This window comes from Bactrocera tryoni, chromosome 1, assembly GCF_016617805.1.
Source record: "Bactrocera tryoni isolate S06 chromosome 1, CSIRO_BtryS06_freeze2, whole genome shotgun sequence".
Lineage (NCBI taxonomy): Eukaryota > Metazoa > Arthropoda > Insecta > Diptera > Tephritidae > Bactrocera > Bactrocera tryoni.
The window spans coordinates 24,075,820-24,091,302 of NC_052499.1; the positions used below are offsets into that span (position 1 = coordinate 24,075,820).

At 38.9% G+C, this 15,483-nt stretch overlaps 2 protein-coding genes across 2 annotated transcripts in view; one reads left to right on the plus strand and one right to left on the minus strand.

The window, feature by feature from the left end:
* LOC120766179 (zinc finger protein rotund) overlaps positions 1–15,483 on the minus strand; it is a 118,854-nt gene that overhangs the window by 33,846 nt on the left and 69,525 nt on the right. The gene's annotated exons all lie outside the window — the stretch shown is intronic.
* Positions 4,575–5,577, plus strand: LOC120766180 (general odorant-binding protein 84a-like). Its single transcript, XM_040091537.1, has 4 exons — positions 4,575–4,852; positions 4,925–4,986; positions 5,039–5,165; positions 5,237–5,577. Exons 1-4 carry the CDS (start codon positions 4,633–4,635, stop codon positions 5,329–5,331), a joined length of 504 nt encoding a protein of 167 aa, XP_039947471.1. The 5' UTR covers positions 4,575–4,632; the 3' UTR covers positions 5,332–5,577.

A 15,483-nucleotide genomic window follows, 5' to 3' on the forward strand; every position in this document is an offset into this window, starting at 1 on the left:
ACATGTGAGATGGGGCTTTATGTCGGCAATAAGGTAATGATTATTCTCTTCCATAGCTTCAATCCTCTCGAGTTATACATATGTATATCAGAAAGTATATATTTATCCTATTAGCTCTAATTCTAGATTTACTACTAAAGGGTGTTCCATTTCGAGGTTATCCACTTTTTTAAAGAAAAAACACAGAAACTTCAAATTTAACGGGGAATATACCAATAATTTGGCTGAAATCAGTCGGGCGGGTTTCGAGTTAAGTGAGTTCACGTAAAAGTAGGCGGTGCCACGCCCATCGTACAGTTTCGCCCCTGCTCTTATTTAGCCTACTCATACCATTTCGGGTACAAGATGTTATGTCTCTGTCGTATTTAATTATTGATTATTGGAATTCCACTCAAAGGTTCGGAACTCACAGAAACAAATCATGAAGAGTAAACATATACAGTTCACCGCTTAAACTTAAACCACCAACAGGTATAATTTGAGAAACAAATAAACCGAAATTCAAATATGCTGCCGTAAATAACTTTCAACCCTTTCGAAAACAGACGCAAACGCACAATCCAAACGTTCACGACTTTAACGCGCTGCATTACTCGCTCTGCCGCTGTTTCTGTCGCTAAACTTCCTTTACTGCATAAGTTTTTGCTAAGATTTTTCCAAATACACTTAGACATATTCGCCAGTTTCTCCAACACGGCGCTCAAAAGTGTCCTTCATCAAAAACATATCCTTCGTCAACTTCATCATCACCTTGCACAATGTTATTAACTACATTGGTGCGCTGCTTCGCACAACAACAAAACTTTACTGCCTTTTCCGTAATTTTTCAATTCGTTCTGCTCCTTTTACATTCACTAGCTTACTCCTTTGAGATAGCTAGCCAGCGGCATTTCTCGACCCACCCACTAAACTCCTTCGTCGCTTACATTTTTCTCCGTTTTGACTGAGAAAAAACTCAAAAGCGCATTTTTAAATATTTTCTACCACTTCAGCTCACAGCTCTTGCACAGCCACACTCAGAGCACAGACGCACCCGCCTCTTGCCGCGCTAACGCAGTTGGTTAGTTCATAAACCCGCTAGCCGAGCGGCCCGACTCCCACCGACCGCTCCAGAGCTACAGAGCTTGCTGAATAAAAACAACAACACAGTAAGCATAGTATTCAAAGCGAGAACAACCCCAAGGTACTGCATGCAGGTACTGGGTACCGTTGTGTGTATGGGTGTGCGGTTGTGTCAAGTTATTCAAAAACCATAAAAAAAATTTAGGCCGGCATCATGTCAAAGCCAAATCTCCTGTTGTCTAGCAATGCCAAACACCACTCCAGCCCAGCGAATGCCACACCACAACTACACATTTATGCACTAATACAGAAAATAAGAAGAATCCAACACCAACAAAACGCAGCAGTGGCGCGCTCGGCTGTTGCAGTACCGCCCGTCTGGCCCACCTGCTTTCTTTAAAAAAAAATGAAAAGGGCACAGAAAACAAAAAAAGAAATCAGCTATCTGGCTATGAAAAAAATCAACAAGGAGTTGCAGCAGCAAAGGCAAAGGCAACGACACAGTTAACGGCGATGGCAAAGCCCAAAACTCAAAAAATAGAAAAAATATATCAAAAAGTCGCACACAAGCACGAGAAAAAATGTTTTGCATTCTAATTTTTTTGCAGCGCGCGCATTTTTCCCCAATGTGTACAATCAGCGTCGCCACCGGTCTCCACCACTTGCGCCGTTAACCATTCATCTGTACCATGCCATGCCATCCATTCACAATACAACACGGCTCACCTAGTCGCAGGCGAGAGATGCGTTCAACTGTCTATCGGCGTTTTACACCAACACCAAAACAAATGCCAGCTCAGCTCCACTACATCCATACTTCCTTGCTATACATAAATACGAGGCTCACTCCACAGGCTGTATTGATGCTGGTGTTGGTCACGATGGTGCTTGCTGTCAACCCACTGCTAGTCGTACTCCAACGGCCTCACCATTAGAAGTACCGAAACCGATTGCCGACTGAGTGGCCGACAAAGCACGGACTGGCTGACCGCACGCATGAACAGTGGGCCATTACTGAATATCTTCGGGAAGAAAATTAATTAAATATTTAATGAAGGAGATATGTAGTTTGGAAAAGCCAGGGCTTTCTAACTCAACTAAACTAAACGATATACTCGATAATTTGGTTGAATAGCAGAACTTTTTATGTTATATTGGAAATATCAACTTGAACCAACCAAGAGATATTCTTCTGAAAATTATCCTATTAGGACTGTGCAATCAATATAAATTGCGAACGCAAGACCAAAGTCCTCCGAAAATGGACACTGGTCTTGCGATGTTGTTGGATGTGGACTCAAGTATGGATCAAAAGGCTGTATCCTTAGTTCAGTGTCACAATTGAAAGCATTATTACCTTGAAAAGCTGGATCAAGGCCTCAAACGCTCAGTTAAGGATTTAAAAGTTCGACGTTATACTGAAAGAAAGATTCTGCGGAGGATTTACGATCATTTGCGCATTGGCAACGGCGAATATCGCATTCGATGGAACGATGTGCTGTACGAGCTTAACATAGTTCAGCGAATTAAGAGACAGCGGCTACGCTACCGAGATCATGTCGTCCGAATGGATGAAAACACTCCAGCTCTGAAAGTATTCAACGTAGTACCCGCCGGGAGAAGCAGAAGAAGAGGAAGTTCTCCACCAGGTGGAGAAGGACCTGGCTTCTTTTTGAATCTCCAATTGGCGCCAAACAGCGGAAAGGAAGAACGAATGGCGCGCTGTTGTAAACTCGGCAATAACCGAGTAACGGTGTCTACGCCAGTAAAGAAGCAGAAGAATTGCACTTGACAAACTATTTTGATTTTTTATTTTATTGAGTTGTACTGGATTGAGAGTTCGGTAGAAAGGTTATTTGCTTCAGGATTTGTAAAGTAAATGAACCTACACCTGCTAAGTATTAAATGTGACTAATGTACTTATCAGGAATGTAAGGCAAGTTCGACTCCGCGCGTTAGACCAAATGATTTGCGGCCTTTACGACTTTGTAGAATTACTACGTATAATTGACCCTTGACCCTCACGCAATATGCTTAGAACGAAATAGTATGTTTTGGTTGAAACCTGGACTGGTAGCGGAGTTATTCTTCTCTCTTATTATGTAAGGGTGACACTCTGCAGAAATGACTTATTGGTTAATGCCGAGGCTGTCTCCGTTCCCTTAAAACTCGGGCGGTCCTCCCGTCATCACACAATTGAGCTCGCTCACAGTGAACTCAAAGCTAGGCAGAGAGTGTATTACCTCACCAACAGTAACATCAAGCTACATCCACATTAAAGTTGTCTGAGTGCCCAGCCATCGGAATCATCAGAAACTATAAAGCCAATGAGCGTAGAAAAAATAAATAAGGTCACAAGGATGAGAAAGGACATGTGTTTTACTGTCGTCGTGTATTCGGGCGCTGTATCTGGAATTGATGTTAGTCGCTTGAATTGTGACAGGCTGTAGGCACTTTATCAATATGCGATGATCTTTTTGATACATATCTAGGAGTTCTGGGCACCCCAACTGGTTATTCTTACGTAAAATCCACCTACTTACCTAACCCAACCTAATACAATAATCAGGAATGGTCATAAAGCTCTGGGATCATTTAGAAATTGCAAGTCAATTAGAAAAATTCCATTTAATAAACGATGAATTTATGTAATACCTGTCAGCTGTCAAACACGACGCATAACCTTGTTCTCACCAAATGTTCAGTAACTGACTTTTATGAATTTATTTGGAGTTTAGGCCAATATTTTTAAAAACTGAATGATTTGAATTCGTTTGCGCCGTAATCAGACTACGAACCCACGACTCAACATATAGCACTCAGGCACTCAAACTCATAAATGCTTCGGCGCTAATCGGGTGTTCGAAATAAATCGCAGGTGACAAATTTATGATAGCATTGTAGTTTAAATAATGCATTCGATTGCAAACAATTTCAATCATATTACAAAATATGCAAAATTATCTAAACTCATTGTTGTAGTGTCAATAATAAATATCAATCAAAGAAATTGCCATTTTCATAATTAAATAAAATTGCTGCCGACTTGTCACACGCGAAACCTATTTTAAGCGGTCGCTACAGTCAGCACATCGGTACTTCTAGATAATTGTGATTGAAAGTAATCATAGAGTAATCATTCGAGTACTGGGTATAAATGTTTTTGGGTAAATTTATTGCACAAAAATAGTTCATAGCTAAATTCAAAAATACTTCCCACTCTAATGGAGAGCTCAAATTTTCTACGGTTTTCCCCAGTTGCCGCATTACTTAACAGTTATGCTGAAACATTTAAGTATAAATAATATTAATAAATATTTTTTTATAACTTATTTTATATTTCTTATATATTTACAATTACTTTTATAATTGTTAAGGTTCAGAGACTTCAAATTTCAATGAATTAAGCTGGACGTAGCGCATTGTGACTAGATAATTGTTCACCCACAATCGCTTGAACTACATAAATTATTCAGAGAAAGATTTCGTTTAAATATCGGTAACAATCTGAACAAGTTTCAGTGGAAATCAGGTTTTCGAAAACAAAATAGTTATACACAAACTTAAAAAATGATCAATCATCGACAGCTCAGTCTTGCAATCTCACTGCTCCTGCTTGGCTTTCTATCTGGAACTAGGGCACATCCTGAAACAGATGCAACGGATAACAAATTGGATAAGCAACAGTCCATGGAGACGACCACATCGGCTGAAGGTGCTGCGAACGAGACGGGCTTCGACTTTCAGGAAGTAGTGCGCAATTGTAATGCCAGTTACACAATACCGTTAGGTTAGTTTAGGCACAAACGTATGAAACATTCGAGGTACAAATAGTATATGGTTTGCTTGAACATATTTCCAGAATACATACAGCAATTCAATGAAACCGCAGAACTGCCGAACATAACGGACAAAACGGGCATGGTAAGTGTGATTGACGAGCTATCAATATATTTTCACTAATCGTTGCCTGTAGTGCTTCCTGAAATGCTACATGGAGAAGTCGGGCCTTTTGCGAAATTGGCAGCTGAATCCAACACTGATCCGGCAAACTATGTGGCCAGCCACTGGCGACTCTTTACCCGTCTGCCAGAATGAAGGCTGTAAGATTACTGCACAACTGCTAGCAGAGCAGCAAATTTTTAATGATAATGATTCCGATTTTCGTTTTTAGCTCGTGAGACTTGTCCTTGCAAGCGCACCTATGCCATCGCTAAGTGCCTGACGTTACGCGCTCTCGTGGATGCCCGCAATAAGCCGTTGGTTTGACAACATTCTGTCAACTTCACTAGCAACAATGAATCTTAAATGGTCACATAGCCACATGTTATTAGCAACTTGTTTGCTCTTCGTGCACTTTAGCGCAACGCGAGTTAAATATTTAGATCTACACTATAATAAATATGTTTAGAAGCACTTGAATGGCACTAATATTCTTTAAGATCCGTTGATCGGAAGCGCCTTTACTCATTTGTGGCTTACATACAGCAACTGTGTCCGTGAATGGAATTGTATGCACATACATATGTACAGCTTACAAAAACCTGAAGGATTATAAAATCTTATCTAGCCTGTCTCTGCTCCCATATTTGCTGCTTAAATGAAAGTACTAATACAAAAACCAAAAAAAAAGAAAAAAAATTGATTTTGTTTTAAATTCTTATCATTTTTACATACATATATATATTCAATATTACTTATTTTTTCAACCATTTTTCGATTGTACCCTAAGATCTTAATGACTAAACTTATGTAGCCTATTAGGCAAGCACGAAAATGTAATTATTTTTTTAATTTTATTCCATATAAGTTTATAGAAATTTGAAATTATGAAAAACCAGAAAAAACGTCAACACAGATACTATAAAACTCTTTAAAAATACAAAAGACTCCATCCATGAACTTGATTTTGATCGATCAGTGTGTCAGCTATATCTTATAGTGGTCTGATCTGAACAATTTCTTCTATGCTTGTACTGTTGCCTTAAAAAATGATTTTAGTGAAATTTTGCGAAGATATTTTGCCAAATAAATATTTTTTTCATACAAGAACTTGATTTTGTTTGATCTGTTTGCATGGCACTTAAATGCTATAGTAACCGATACCGGCGGTTCCGGGAAGTGAGTAACTTCTTGGAGAGAAAAGAACGTGTCCAAAATGTCAGATCAGCTTCTTAAAAACTGCGGGGCTTAATCGAATCAGTAGAGCCCCAGAGAATGTCTTTAGAAGCAAGAAGGCAGTCAATGTAGTTGTACGGATTCCAGGACAGAAATGAATGCCGGAAAACAAAATAGCTGAAGAGGTTGTCAAAAGTGCCATCCGTTTGGCTGCCGAACTAGTACGGGAAATACATGAGTCGCTAAAACCGATATTAATGAAATTTCCGAAATGACTGACTGACGAATTAGGGTGAATACAGGATGCCTTATGGACTTGCAGGATCGTTATGATTAAGTGCAAGAGCCACTAAGAAACGTACTAATGCTTTTTACTCAAACGTTCTCGAAAGGACTGCAGGACGATGGACTTACTGACATCACACGAGGTATTAGTAAGGACGTTAGATGGAGAAAATGCAGGCAAGTAGGCGTGTGCGAGACGCTGGAACACGTCCTATGCTTCTGTATTATGCTTCTGTCCCTTGCTTCTGTCCAGTTTTATCTAGAAGCCGGCTTAGATATCTGGAAGCTTCGCCGTTCAAAGGACTAGATGAAGTAGCAAAATTAGTATTAAACAACACACAAAACGCGTTGACGTCCTCTATGACGAATATTTTAACTTAAATTGAACTGAACCTCCAATTTGGAATTACCAAGTACCAGTAGGTCTATGTATAGCGTGACAGCCTTGCAGTATAACCTAAAAGAGCGCCCTAACAGCGAATTCCGGCATTCATTTTGTGCGCTGCGGCTGTGCATCAGACACACAGTGCCGCCACTCGCCTGGCGCTTTGCTTTGCACGCTTTTGCCACAATTGCACACTATTCACAAAACAGTCAAAGCAGACACGACTGTGTCCGCTAACACCCGTTGCTCCATATTGGATGTGCTTGCGCGTGCTTTTGAATAATAAAAAATTGTTACGAAAAGCAACAGCAACAGCAAATACGCATTTTTTACGTGTTATTGTTGTTGTGTGTTTTATGTTTTGCATTACACTTTTTCTTTCGCGAGTTGGGTGTGTGTTGTTGTTTTACTTTTATTTCTGTTTTTATTTTTATTTTTATTTTTGGCATTCACTAACTGGTCTGGACCGGACTGTTTCACGTGCTTTTTCGTAAGCCGCGGCTCGGCGAGGGAGGCGGTAAATGTGACGCGCTGCTGCTTTTTCTATTATGATGTCGGTTGTTGCTGTTATTGTTGCATTGTATTAAGGGTGCTTTTGCTTGCACGTAGTTGGTGTTGTTGTTGTTGGCTAATAACTACGTCGGGGTCGGCTAGCGACAGCGGAAGCTGATGTTGATGATGACGTTGCTAATGATGTTGTCGATTTGTATGCATGCATGGGTGTATGTACTTATGTATACATAAAGGAATGCGAGAAATATAGATGTTTATAATTTGCTGCTTCATTATAATTGCTTGCTATTGCGGCAGCGTTGCAGGCAACAATAGGCCTGATCATCCCTGCAACAAAGCCGTTGCAGCTAAATTAGCAGAGATTGATTTCCAAATCAGTTAAAAGTACTAAATAATCATAAAATTCGTACACACATACATAAACATATCCATATGCATGTACGTATCCAGAAACATGCATTGAACATTGCAGAGCAAAATCACTCGTAAACGATAGTGACCATCGCCGTCTTTCGCATTCTTTAACAATCACCGTTATCTCACCCATTACTAACACCCAGTCGCTCATCATCGTCCGTTCCTCCCACTATTACTATTCATAGCCGTTTATTCGTGCGCCTGTCGCTTTCTCCTGCTTCTTCTTCTCAAAACGTTATATATTTTTGCTTGCATTTTTTATGCGCTTTCACCTTGTTTTTGCTTTTTTCTCACTTTCATATTTATCCTTTTCGTCCGTGCGCCTCAAAACTGCGCTTATTTTTTATTTGAAAGTTTCTCCATTTTTTCTTTGCCCCTTTGCATATTTTTTCCATTTTTAGCAAATCTCTTTCACCATTTTTTTCCAATTTTTGTTCACGTTTTTTATTTGTTTTTGGTTTTTGCTATTTTACATACATACATACGTACATTTTGAAACGTACAAACCGATTCGCCGTCGCTGCCTCTGTCGTCGACGCTGCGCCTATCGGGCAGTTAGAGGTTGCAACAGTTGTGTTGTTGTCGCAGTAGCGCCGTTGGTGGCGTTGCAACCAGCTACAAATTCATTTTGGTTAGCTATACTCATCTGTTGTTGTCTGTATGTAGCTAGTGCTTTTATTTTATTTTGTTTTGTTGTTCTATTTGGCTTCGTTGTTATTGCCAGTGCCATCGTTTTGCCTGATTCCCCATCGCTCATCCTTACATCGTGCGCCGTCGATGTGGCCGCATCGACAGTTATGGCTGCTGGCTACCATAGAAATTTTTTAGCTTTAATTTTATAGAATCTATGGTTGCCAACAAGCGCGTGACCAGAAAACCATAATTAATTAACCGAAATTCAAAAGGCTATGCTTAAAGTTTAAGGGAATAAAGGAGGGATCACCCAGTAACTGTGTCATCTAAGCCCAACTTATGTTTATCGCTAAATTCAATAGAATTCTTATGAAGAGCATTCTTCGTCTCGATATATTTAATCAAAAAGTGCGTTCATAGGTCTTTGGAAAGTATAAGTTTGTTTCCAATGTTATTGTGACTTTACGCTTCCGACTCCCGCTCTCGTTCGCGTTTACTTGGTGCTTCCAAATGTGTTACGGTGAGCCTCATACCCGAAGAGTCTACTAACAATCGAGTACAATGGATTACATGGGTTTACGGGTATCAAAACATCGAACTTTTTTTACTATCTTATTAAATTCCATAACACCTGCAGATTATTCTTTTTTAAGTAATAGTTTCGGAGATACAGCTTTGAGAACTTGTGCGCTCGAAGCAAGCTGGGCTAAGCGCGCCGTCTTTAAACGCGTTTTTCTCGAAACTGTGCTTTTGAAGTCGGTTGGCGAGATTTCTCGAGAACTACTTCACCGATCTTCTTGAAAATTTACACAGGTCTTTGAGATACAGTTCTTAAAGGCTTGGACGAAGGATCCGACTCTTGATTACAACTATTTGAAAAAATATATTTCGAAATTTTAATATTTTTGCAAAAATTTTTGCCAAAAATCCCATTTTCAGTTTTTTTTTTTCTTGGTGCAAGTTCTAAGTTAAGGACTTAACTAGAACACGTATTTTTTTACTTTAGATTGCCCTGTACGGAGTTGTCCTGCCAACGAGGGCGGATCGTTTTTCCGAGGGGTCACCGGAAATGGCGTCGTAATGGCCGTGTTTAGCTTTTTCCAAAAATTTCAGAATTTCTTTGTCAATTGTTGAAAAAAGACCGTTTTCTACCCGCGGACACCCATGTAACCCCTTAACAAAACAACATTTCATGCGTCTTTATTGCATCTGAACTTTGCATTGTGTGTTTAAAAAAACCAGTTATCAGTAGTTGAAAGCATTCGGCCATCTATGTATTTATCTGTTTCGAATTGAAAAAAGATTTTGCTCGAAAATTGAATATATCTAGTCCCTAAAGTACCACAATCTACAAAACTCTCTAATTGTCAAAGATTCTATGAAACAGTGGATATTATAGAAACCCTACAGGCCTTGAATACACCACGAACATATATTTACTAAATTTGAGGTCGAGTGGATAGTGATCAGATTAAAGAGCTTCTAACTTTAGGAAAAAGGTTCCAATATTCCAACTTAAAAGCTAGGGTGGCACAAACTAAGTGATATTACAAAATCCATGGAGTTTTTGAAAAGTCTTTATTTAGGGATAATTGGTACTTAAGCGAGTCCACTTGGGATCAAACATTCATGCGACATTCCCTCTCAATCAGCTATCGACCAGGTCATGGGCGCGGTCAAGGGTTTTATGGAATATTACTTGGCGCGAAAGAACGAATTTAAATCTGCGTTTAAAAAATCACGTGGCCACTCTGTCAATGCGTGTTTTGCCACAATTTTTTGCGTTTACTCTTTCCCACCCACCACAATCATATCCTAGCTGTGTGAGTGTGTGTATATGCTTATGCGCCGACTGGGTAAGGGGGTGGAGCGGTGTAGAAAAAAACACATTCCAATAATTTTTAGTGGGTTTTGTTTTGCTTTTTTGTTCCTTTTTTGTGTTTTTTTTTTGCAACACACATACATACATACATACGAATTTGTTTTTTGCTCTGCTTTGAGTGTGTGGCCTGCAACACGACGTGTAAGTGCAACAGCAACATGATGACAACACGACGATGCACATGCGTGCAATGCGTTGGTGCGTCGCAACAACAACAGCAAAAACGACGCATCAGCTAACAAGCAAAGACAAACAAAAACAAAAAAAACTAGAAAATAAAACAAACAAAATAAAAAACGAAAACAAAAACAAAAACAAAAATGAAAATGAAAAAAGGAATGAAAGCAAATGCGAAAAAATGCGTTTTGTTGAGAGAGAATTTCGGTGTTGTTGTTATTGTTGTTGTCCAACAGTGCCACGATTTCTTGTTAGGCCGGTGTGGGACTAGCTGCTTTTTGGTGTTGTTTTTGTAATTACCATCGCCCAACTGTGGGTGGGGGCGGACGAGCTAGACGATCGACAGCTAATGTGTCAAATAACGCACAGCTACATATACATATCGGTATTTACATATGTATGGTATATACATATGTACATATGTGTATAACTATGTAAATACGTATACCCATCGTTACGGTAATGCGGATAACACGAACGTACATATGTACGCAAACGTGAGTTGACAAACCCACTCTTACGCAACATGTGTGGGTAAATGTACGTGTATAATTATTCTGCACAAATTTATACATATATACATACATACATATGTATGTACATATAAATATTGAAAAACAGCGCTACTTTATAAACTGTTATACATATATGCTATGTATCTAAGTACCACAAATAGGACAAAAATAGAAATGCACACATACGAAAAGTAGCAAGACTTTGTTCATAATTTTAAAATTATTAATTTATTCTTCAAAATCTATGCCGTCTTATCCAAAGTAATTCCACTCGGGTGCAATACGCTTGTGCCAACTATTTTCCATTTTTCGAAACAGCGATTCACTTTCAACGTCTTCAATTAACTCAAAACGTTTTCCCCGAAGCGGTTGTTTGAGTTTGCTGAATGGCCAAAAGTCATAGGAAGACAAATCAGGAGAATATTGGTTGGAAATTGGCGAAAAACTCACGAAATATCAATGCAGTATGCTAAGGTGCATTGAGTGTTTTTGGAACCAATCGTGCTTTCAATTTTTTTAGGCCCAAATTATCTTTTAAAATGGTTTTCACTGATGCTTTTGATACTCCAACGATGGCAGTAAGATCTCTAACTGTTAATCTTCGATTCTCAAGCACCAATTCTTTTATTTTATTGACGTGTTTATCATGTTGATGGCCGTCCTGAACATTGTTCGTTGTCAACGTGTTCTCGGACCTCTTTGAATAATTTGTGCCAATCAAAACGACAAACAATTATCACCGAAGGCCTTTTTCAACATTCTGAACGCCACCAGAAATATGATTACGCACTTAGAATTCAGTGAAACGTCTTTGTTGAATAATTTTTCTCTTCGTAAAAACCGCCGAATGCACTTTATGTACTTCAGGAAGACAAACGGTTGACTAGAGTATCAAAAACTTTCAACTGCTACCAAGCAAATGTCGTTGGAAGTTACTGCCTTTATTTAAGAAAAATACTATAACAGAAATGAAAACGGTTAAAAAAAGTATTTTATATATAATTTTAAATCGGGACTAAGGCAAGATCTGGACTATATGACTTATGAACTTCGAGCTTTTCGTTTGTTTAAAGGAATGGATTAAAGAAGTGGTGAGTTATGAGTAAAACAAGTTTACGACTAATATAAGCGTTTCCAAGATGACTGTGAAGAGAAAGAGCACCCCGCACTCCCCAGCACATCAACAATAGATATTAACAACATAAGTATATTGGCATATCCCTTTGTTCATGTCATGAAATGTTTTCGAATATTTCTAGTACAAAAAGCGTGGCAGCAAAATTTGTTCCAAAATAGTAGAAAAAAAGCAACAGCAAATGAAAATTGCTCAAGAATCACTTTATGAAATCAAGGACGATGCGGAATTACTGTAATGTATTATAACACATGACGAAACATGGTTTTACGGGTATGAAGTTGAAAATAAAGCTAAGTTGTCTCTATTTTATCAATTTCATTTAACATGCGAAAATCGCTTACAATAGCACGTCTAAGTGTCAATTTGTATGCCAGCTACATAAATATATGCCATAGTGACACGATCTAAATAACTTCTAGATTGAATCGTTGCCTTTGACAATTACCCATGCCAAATTTCTTGAAGATATCTCGTGAAATTTTAACATTCCCGTTGTTTATTGAACATTTATTGGTAGATTTCACACATTTATTCCCTTAGCAATACTAAGATATCTTACATATAAAGTCAACAGGGAGTTCGGAAATCTTTCTCTTGAGTATATGGGGGCTATAGGAAGTATTAAATAGATTTTAGCCAGATTTGTCATCACGACACATTGCTTGATAGATTAGATGTTGTGAGTATTTAATCAATTTTAACAATTTTCTCACCCAAAATAGATTACAAGTATTTAGCCAAATCAAAGTACAAAATTATCAGAAAAATATTTTCCTCAAATTGCAATTATATATCTCACAGATTGACCAATAATTTCGGGGAATCAAGGACCTGAAAAGTTGTGATCAGATTTAGGCAATTTTTACATTTGATATAACGAAAACTTTAAAGGCATATTTGTGCAAAATTTTTCTTGTAAATATTTATACATGTGAAAGAGAAGTGGATGTGATCCGATTTCGCTGATTTTCATAGTGTACCAGAAAGTTGTCGGTTTTCTGTTTGTTATAACTTATAATTTTATGAGACTATATGAAACTCTCAAATATTGGGCACCAAATAATAAATTATTCACTTAAGTCATATCTAAATCACATCAGTGTAAATGTAGAGAGGTCAAAGGGCTGACAAAAAAGTGTCACATATTTCTATACAAGTCTTTATAATCCTTCAAATATATATATTCTAGCCTAGGGCAACACTAAGTGTTGCCAGGTGCAATCTGACATTTCCATTGGAAAGTTTGACATTTTTTAGCATAACATCACTCAGAACGTTTTGTCATTTAATCGTGAATTGTTTTATTTACAGAGAATTAAAAAATTCATATCGGCCAAAAAATGGAATTAACTCGTCATTTCACAACTTTCGACGTGGATTATCACGACAAGAGTGCATCGATGAACTAAAATCTTTGTATGGCTATGAAGCACCATCCTATAGCACTGTGAAAAACTGGCACAACGAATTCAATCGTGGCCGACGCTCGCTCAAAGACGAATTCCGTGAAGGTCGTCCAAAAATAGCCGTTGTGCCAGAAAACATCGATGCCGTACGTGAACTGATAACGCAAGACCGTCATGTAACATACCTTCAGATAGAGGTATGCCTATGCATTTCTCCCACTAGCATACATTCGATATTGCATGAATACCTGGCCGTAAAAAAGGTTTGTTCTCGTTGGATCCCGCACAATTTGACAATCGCTCAAAAAAAGGCTCGTGTGGATTGGTGTAAAGAAATGCTGAAAAAATACGATCGCGGTGCTTCAAAAGAAAATAGAAAGGATCTATGCGTATGAGCCCGAAACAAAACAGCAATCGACAAAACAAAAAAAACCATTTTCGTTGATAAATATGCCTACTTACATTATTAGGCCAGAAATATATATACAACATACGTACAAGCATGACAATGCTTAATTCAATGTTTCTTACACTTGCTATAAGGCTCGGTGGAGGTGGCTTAACATTCACGGCATCCACTCATTTTTGGTATGCTATTCCTTAGATTGTTGGACAGTTTAGAAGGCATATTTATATCTCGTAACCAGTAATAACGCCTTTGTTGGGTCCTGAGCTAGGTTACCACACATCTCTTTTGTGACCTTTAGTTGACGTCGTTTTTGCAAAACTAATGTGTGTTAATTCGATCCAGGACAGTTTCCGAGAAACTCTGCTACCTCCATTATGGCAATACGGTGATTTTCAAGTACTATTTCTTTAACTCGGTGTTATCGGCTTCAACAGAAATGAATGGACGACTCCCATAAGGCAAGTTTCCAATAGCCTCACGATTTGCACTTAATGCTTTGTACCACTCAAAGGTGGACTCCCCAAAATGCTCCTGTTATACAGGGTTTGTCCGGAAAGTAATGGGACTTATTTTCTGCCGCCGCGACTGTACTTCGGAGCGTGCGCGTTTCGACTGGATTCGGTAGAGGGCATGCCCAGCTAACGAACGAGCGGCTAGTCAATTGTCTTCGACGTGTTTCTGTGAGTGGTGCAAGCCGAAAATGCAGCGTTCCTTACAACAGAGGTGCACGATTAAATTCTGTGTGAAACTCGGTAAATCTGCAACAGAGACGTTTGATATGATCAAGCAGGCTTACCCAGATGTTGCTTTAGCAAGAAGTGGTATGTTTCGGTGGCACCAGGCCTTTTTGGAGGGCCGAGAAGAGATCGCTGATGAAGACCGTGCTGGGAGACCTCATTGTCTTCTTTTTGACATCAAAGACATCGTCCACCATGAATTTATTCCTCCTGGACAAACCGGCAACGCCAAGTTTTACGTGGAAATCCTCAAGAGACTCAAACGAAGAGTCAATCGGGTCCGACAAGACATCGCAGCCGATTGGAAGTTGCACCACGACAACGCCCCAGCACACACCGCCTTTCTTGTGTACAGCTACCTCACCAAGGCCGGCATCCCAACGCTTTCGCAGTCGCCTTATAGCCCAGATGTGGCCCCTGGAATTTTTTTGTTTCCTAGCTTGAAAAGGTCGATGAAAGGCAATCAATTTGAGACAACAGAGACACCTCGGCACTGAAGGCTATTCAGGAGAATGCCTTCCGTGACGCCTTCAATGATTGGAAATCGCGCTGGCAGCGTTGCAACGACGCAGAAAGAGCCTATTTTGAAAGTTTTTAAAGAATTGTAACGATTGATTCAATAAATTTCTTTAAATATCGACTTAGTCCTATTACTTTCCGGACAAACCCTGTTATTTCGATGCCTCCGCAGTCGCGATTCCCTTGAAAACACAAACTTTAAAATAAATTCGTTGTAAATTTTTTTCTTGGAAATCGCCAAACTTACTTTTCGTGTCGTAGACCATAATGACCATATGGAGATCAAT

What these genes read in the sequence shown, in the direction of transcription:
- LOC120766180 (XM_040091537.1), top strand. Translation starts at nt 4,633, where the DNA reads ATGATCAATCATCGACAGCTCAGTCTTGCAATCTCACTGCTCCTGCTT. An exon ending in TAACGGACAAAACGGGCATG is followed by an intron (nt 4,987 to 5,038) that starts GTAAGTGTGATT and finishes CGTTGCCTGTAG; the next exon opens with TGCTTCCTGAAATGCTACAT. An exon ending in CGTCTGCCAGAATGAAGGCT is followed by an intron (nt 5,166 to 5,236) that starts GTAAGATTACTG and finishes TTTCGTTTTTAG; the next exon opens with CTCGTGAGACTTGTCCTTGC.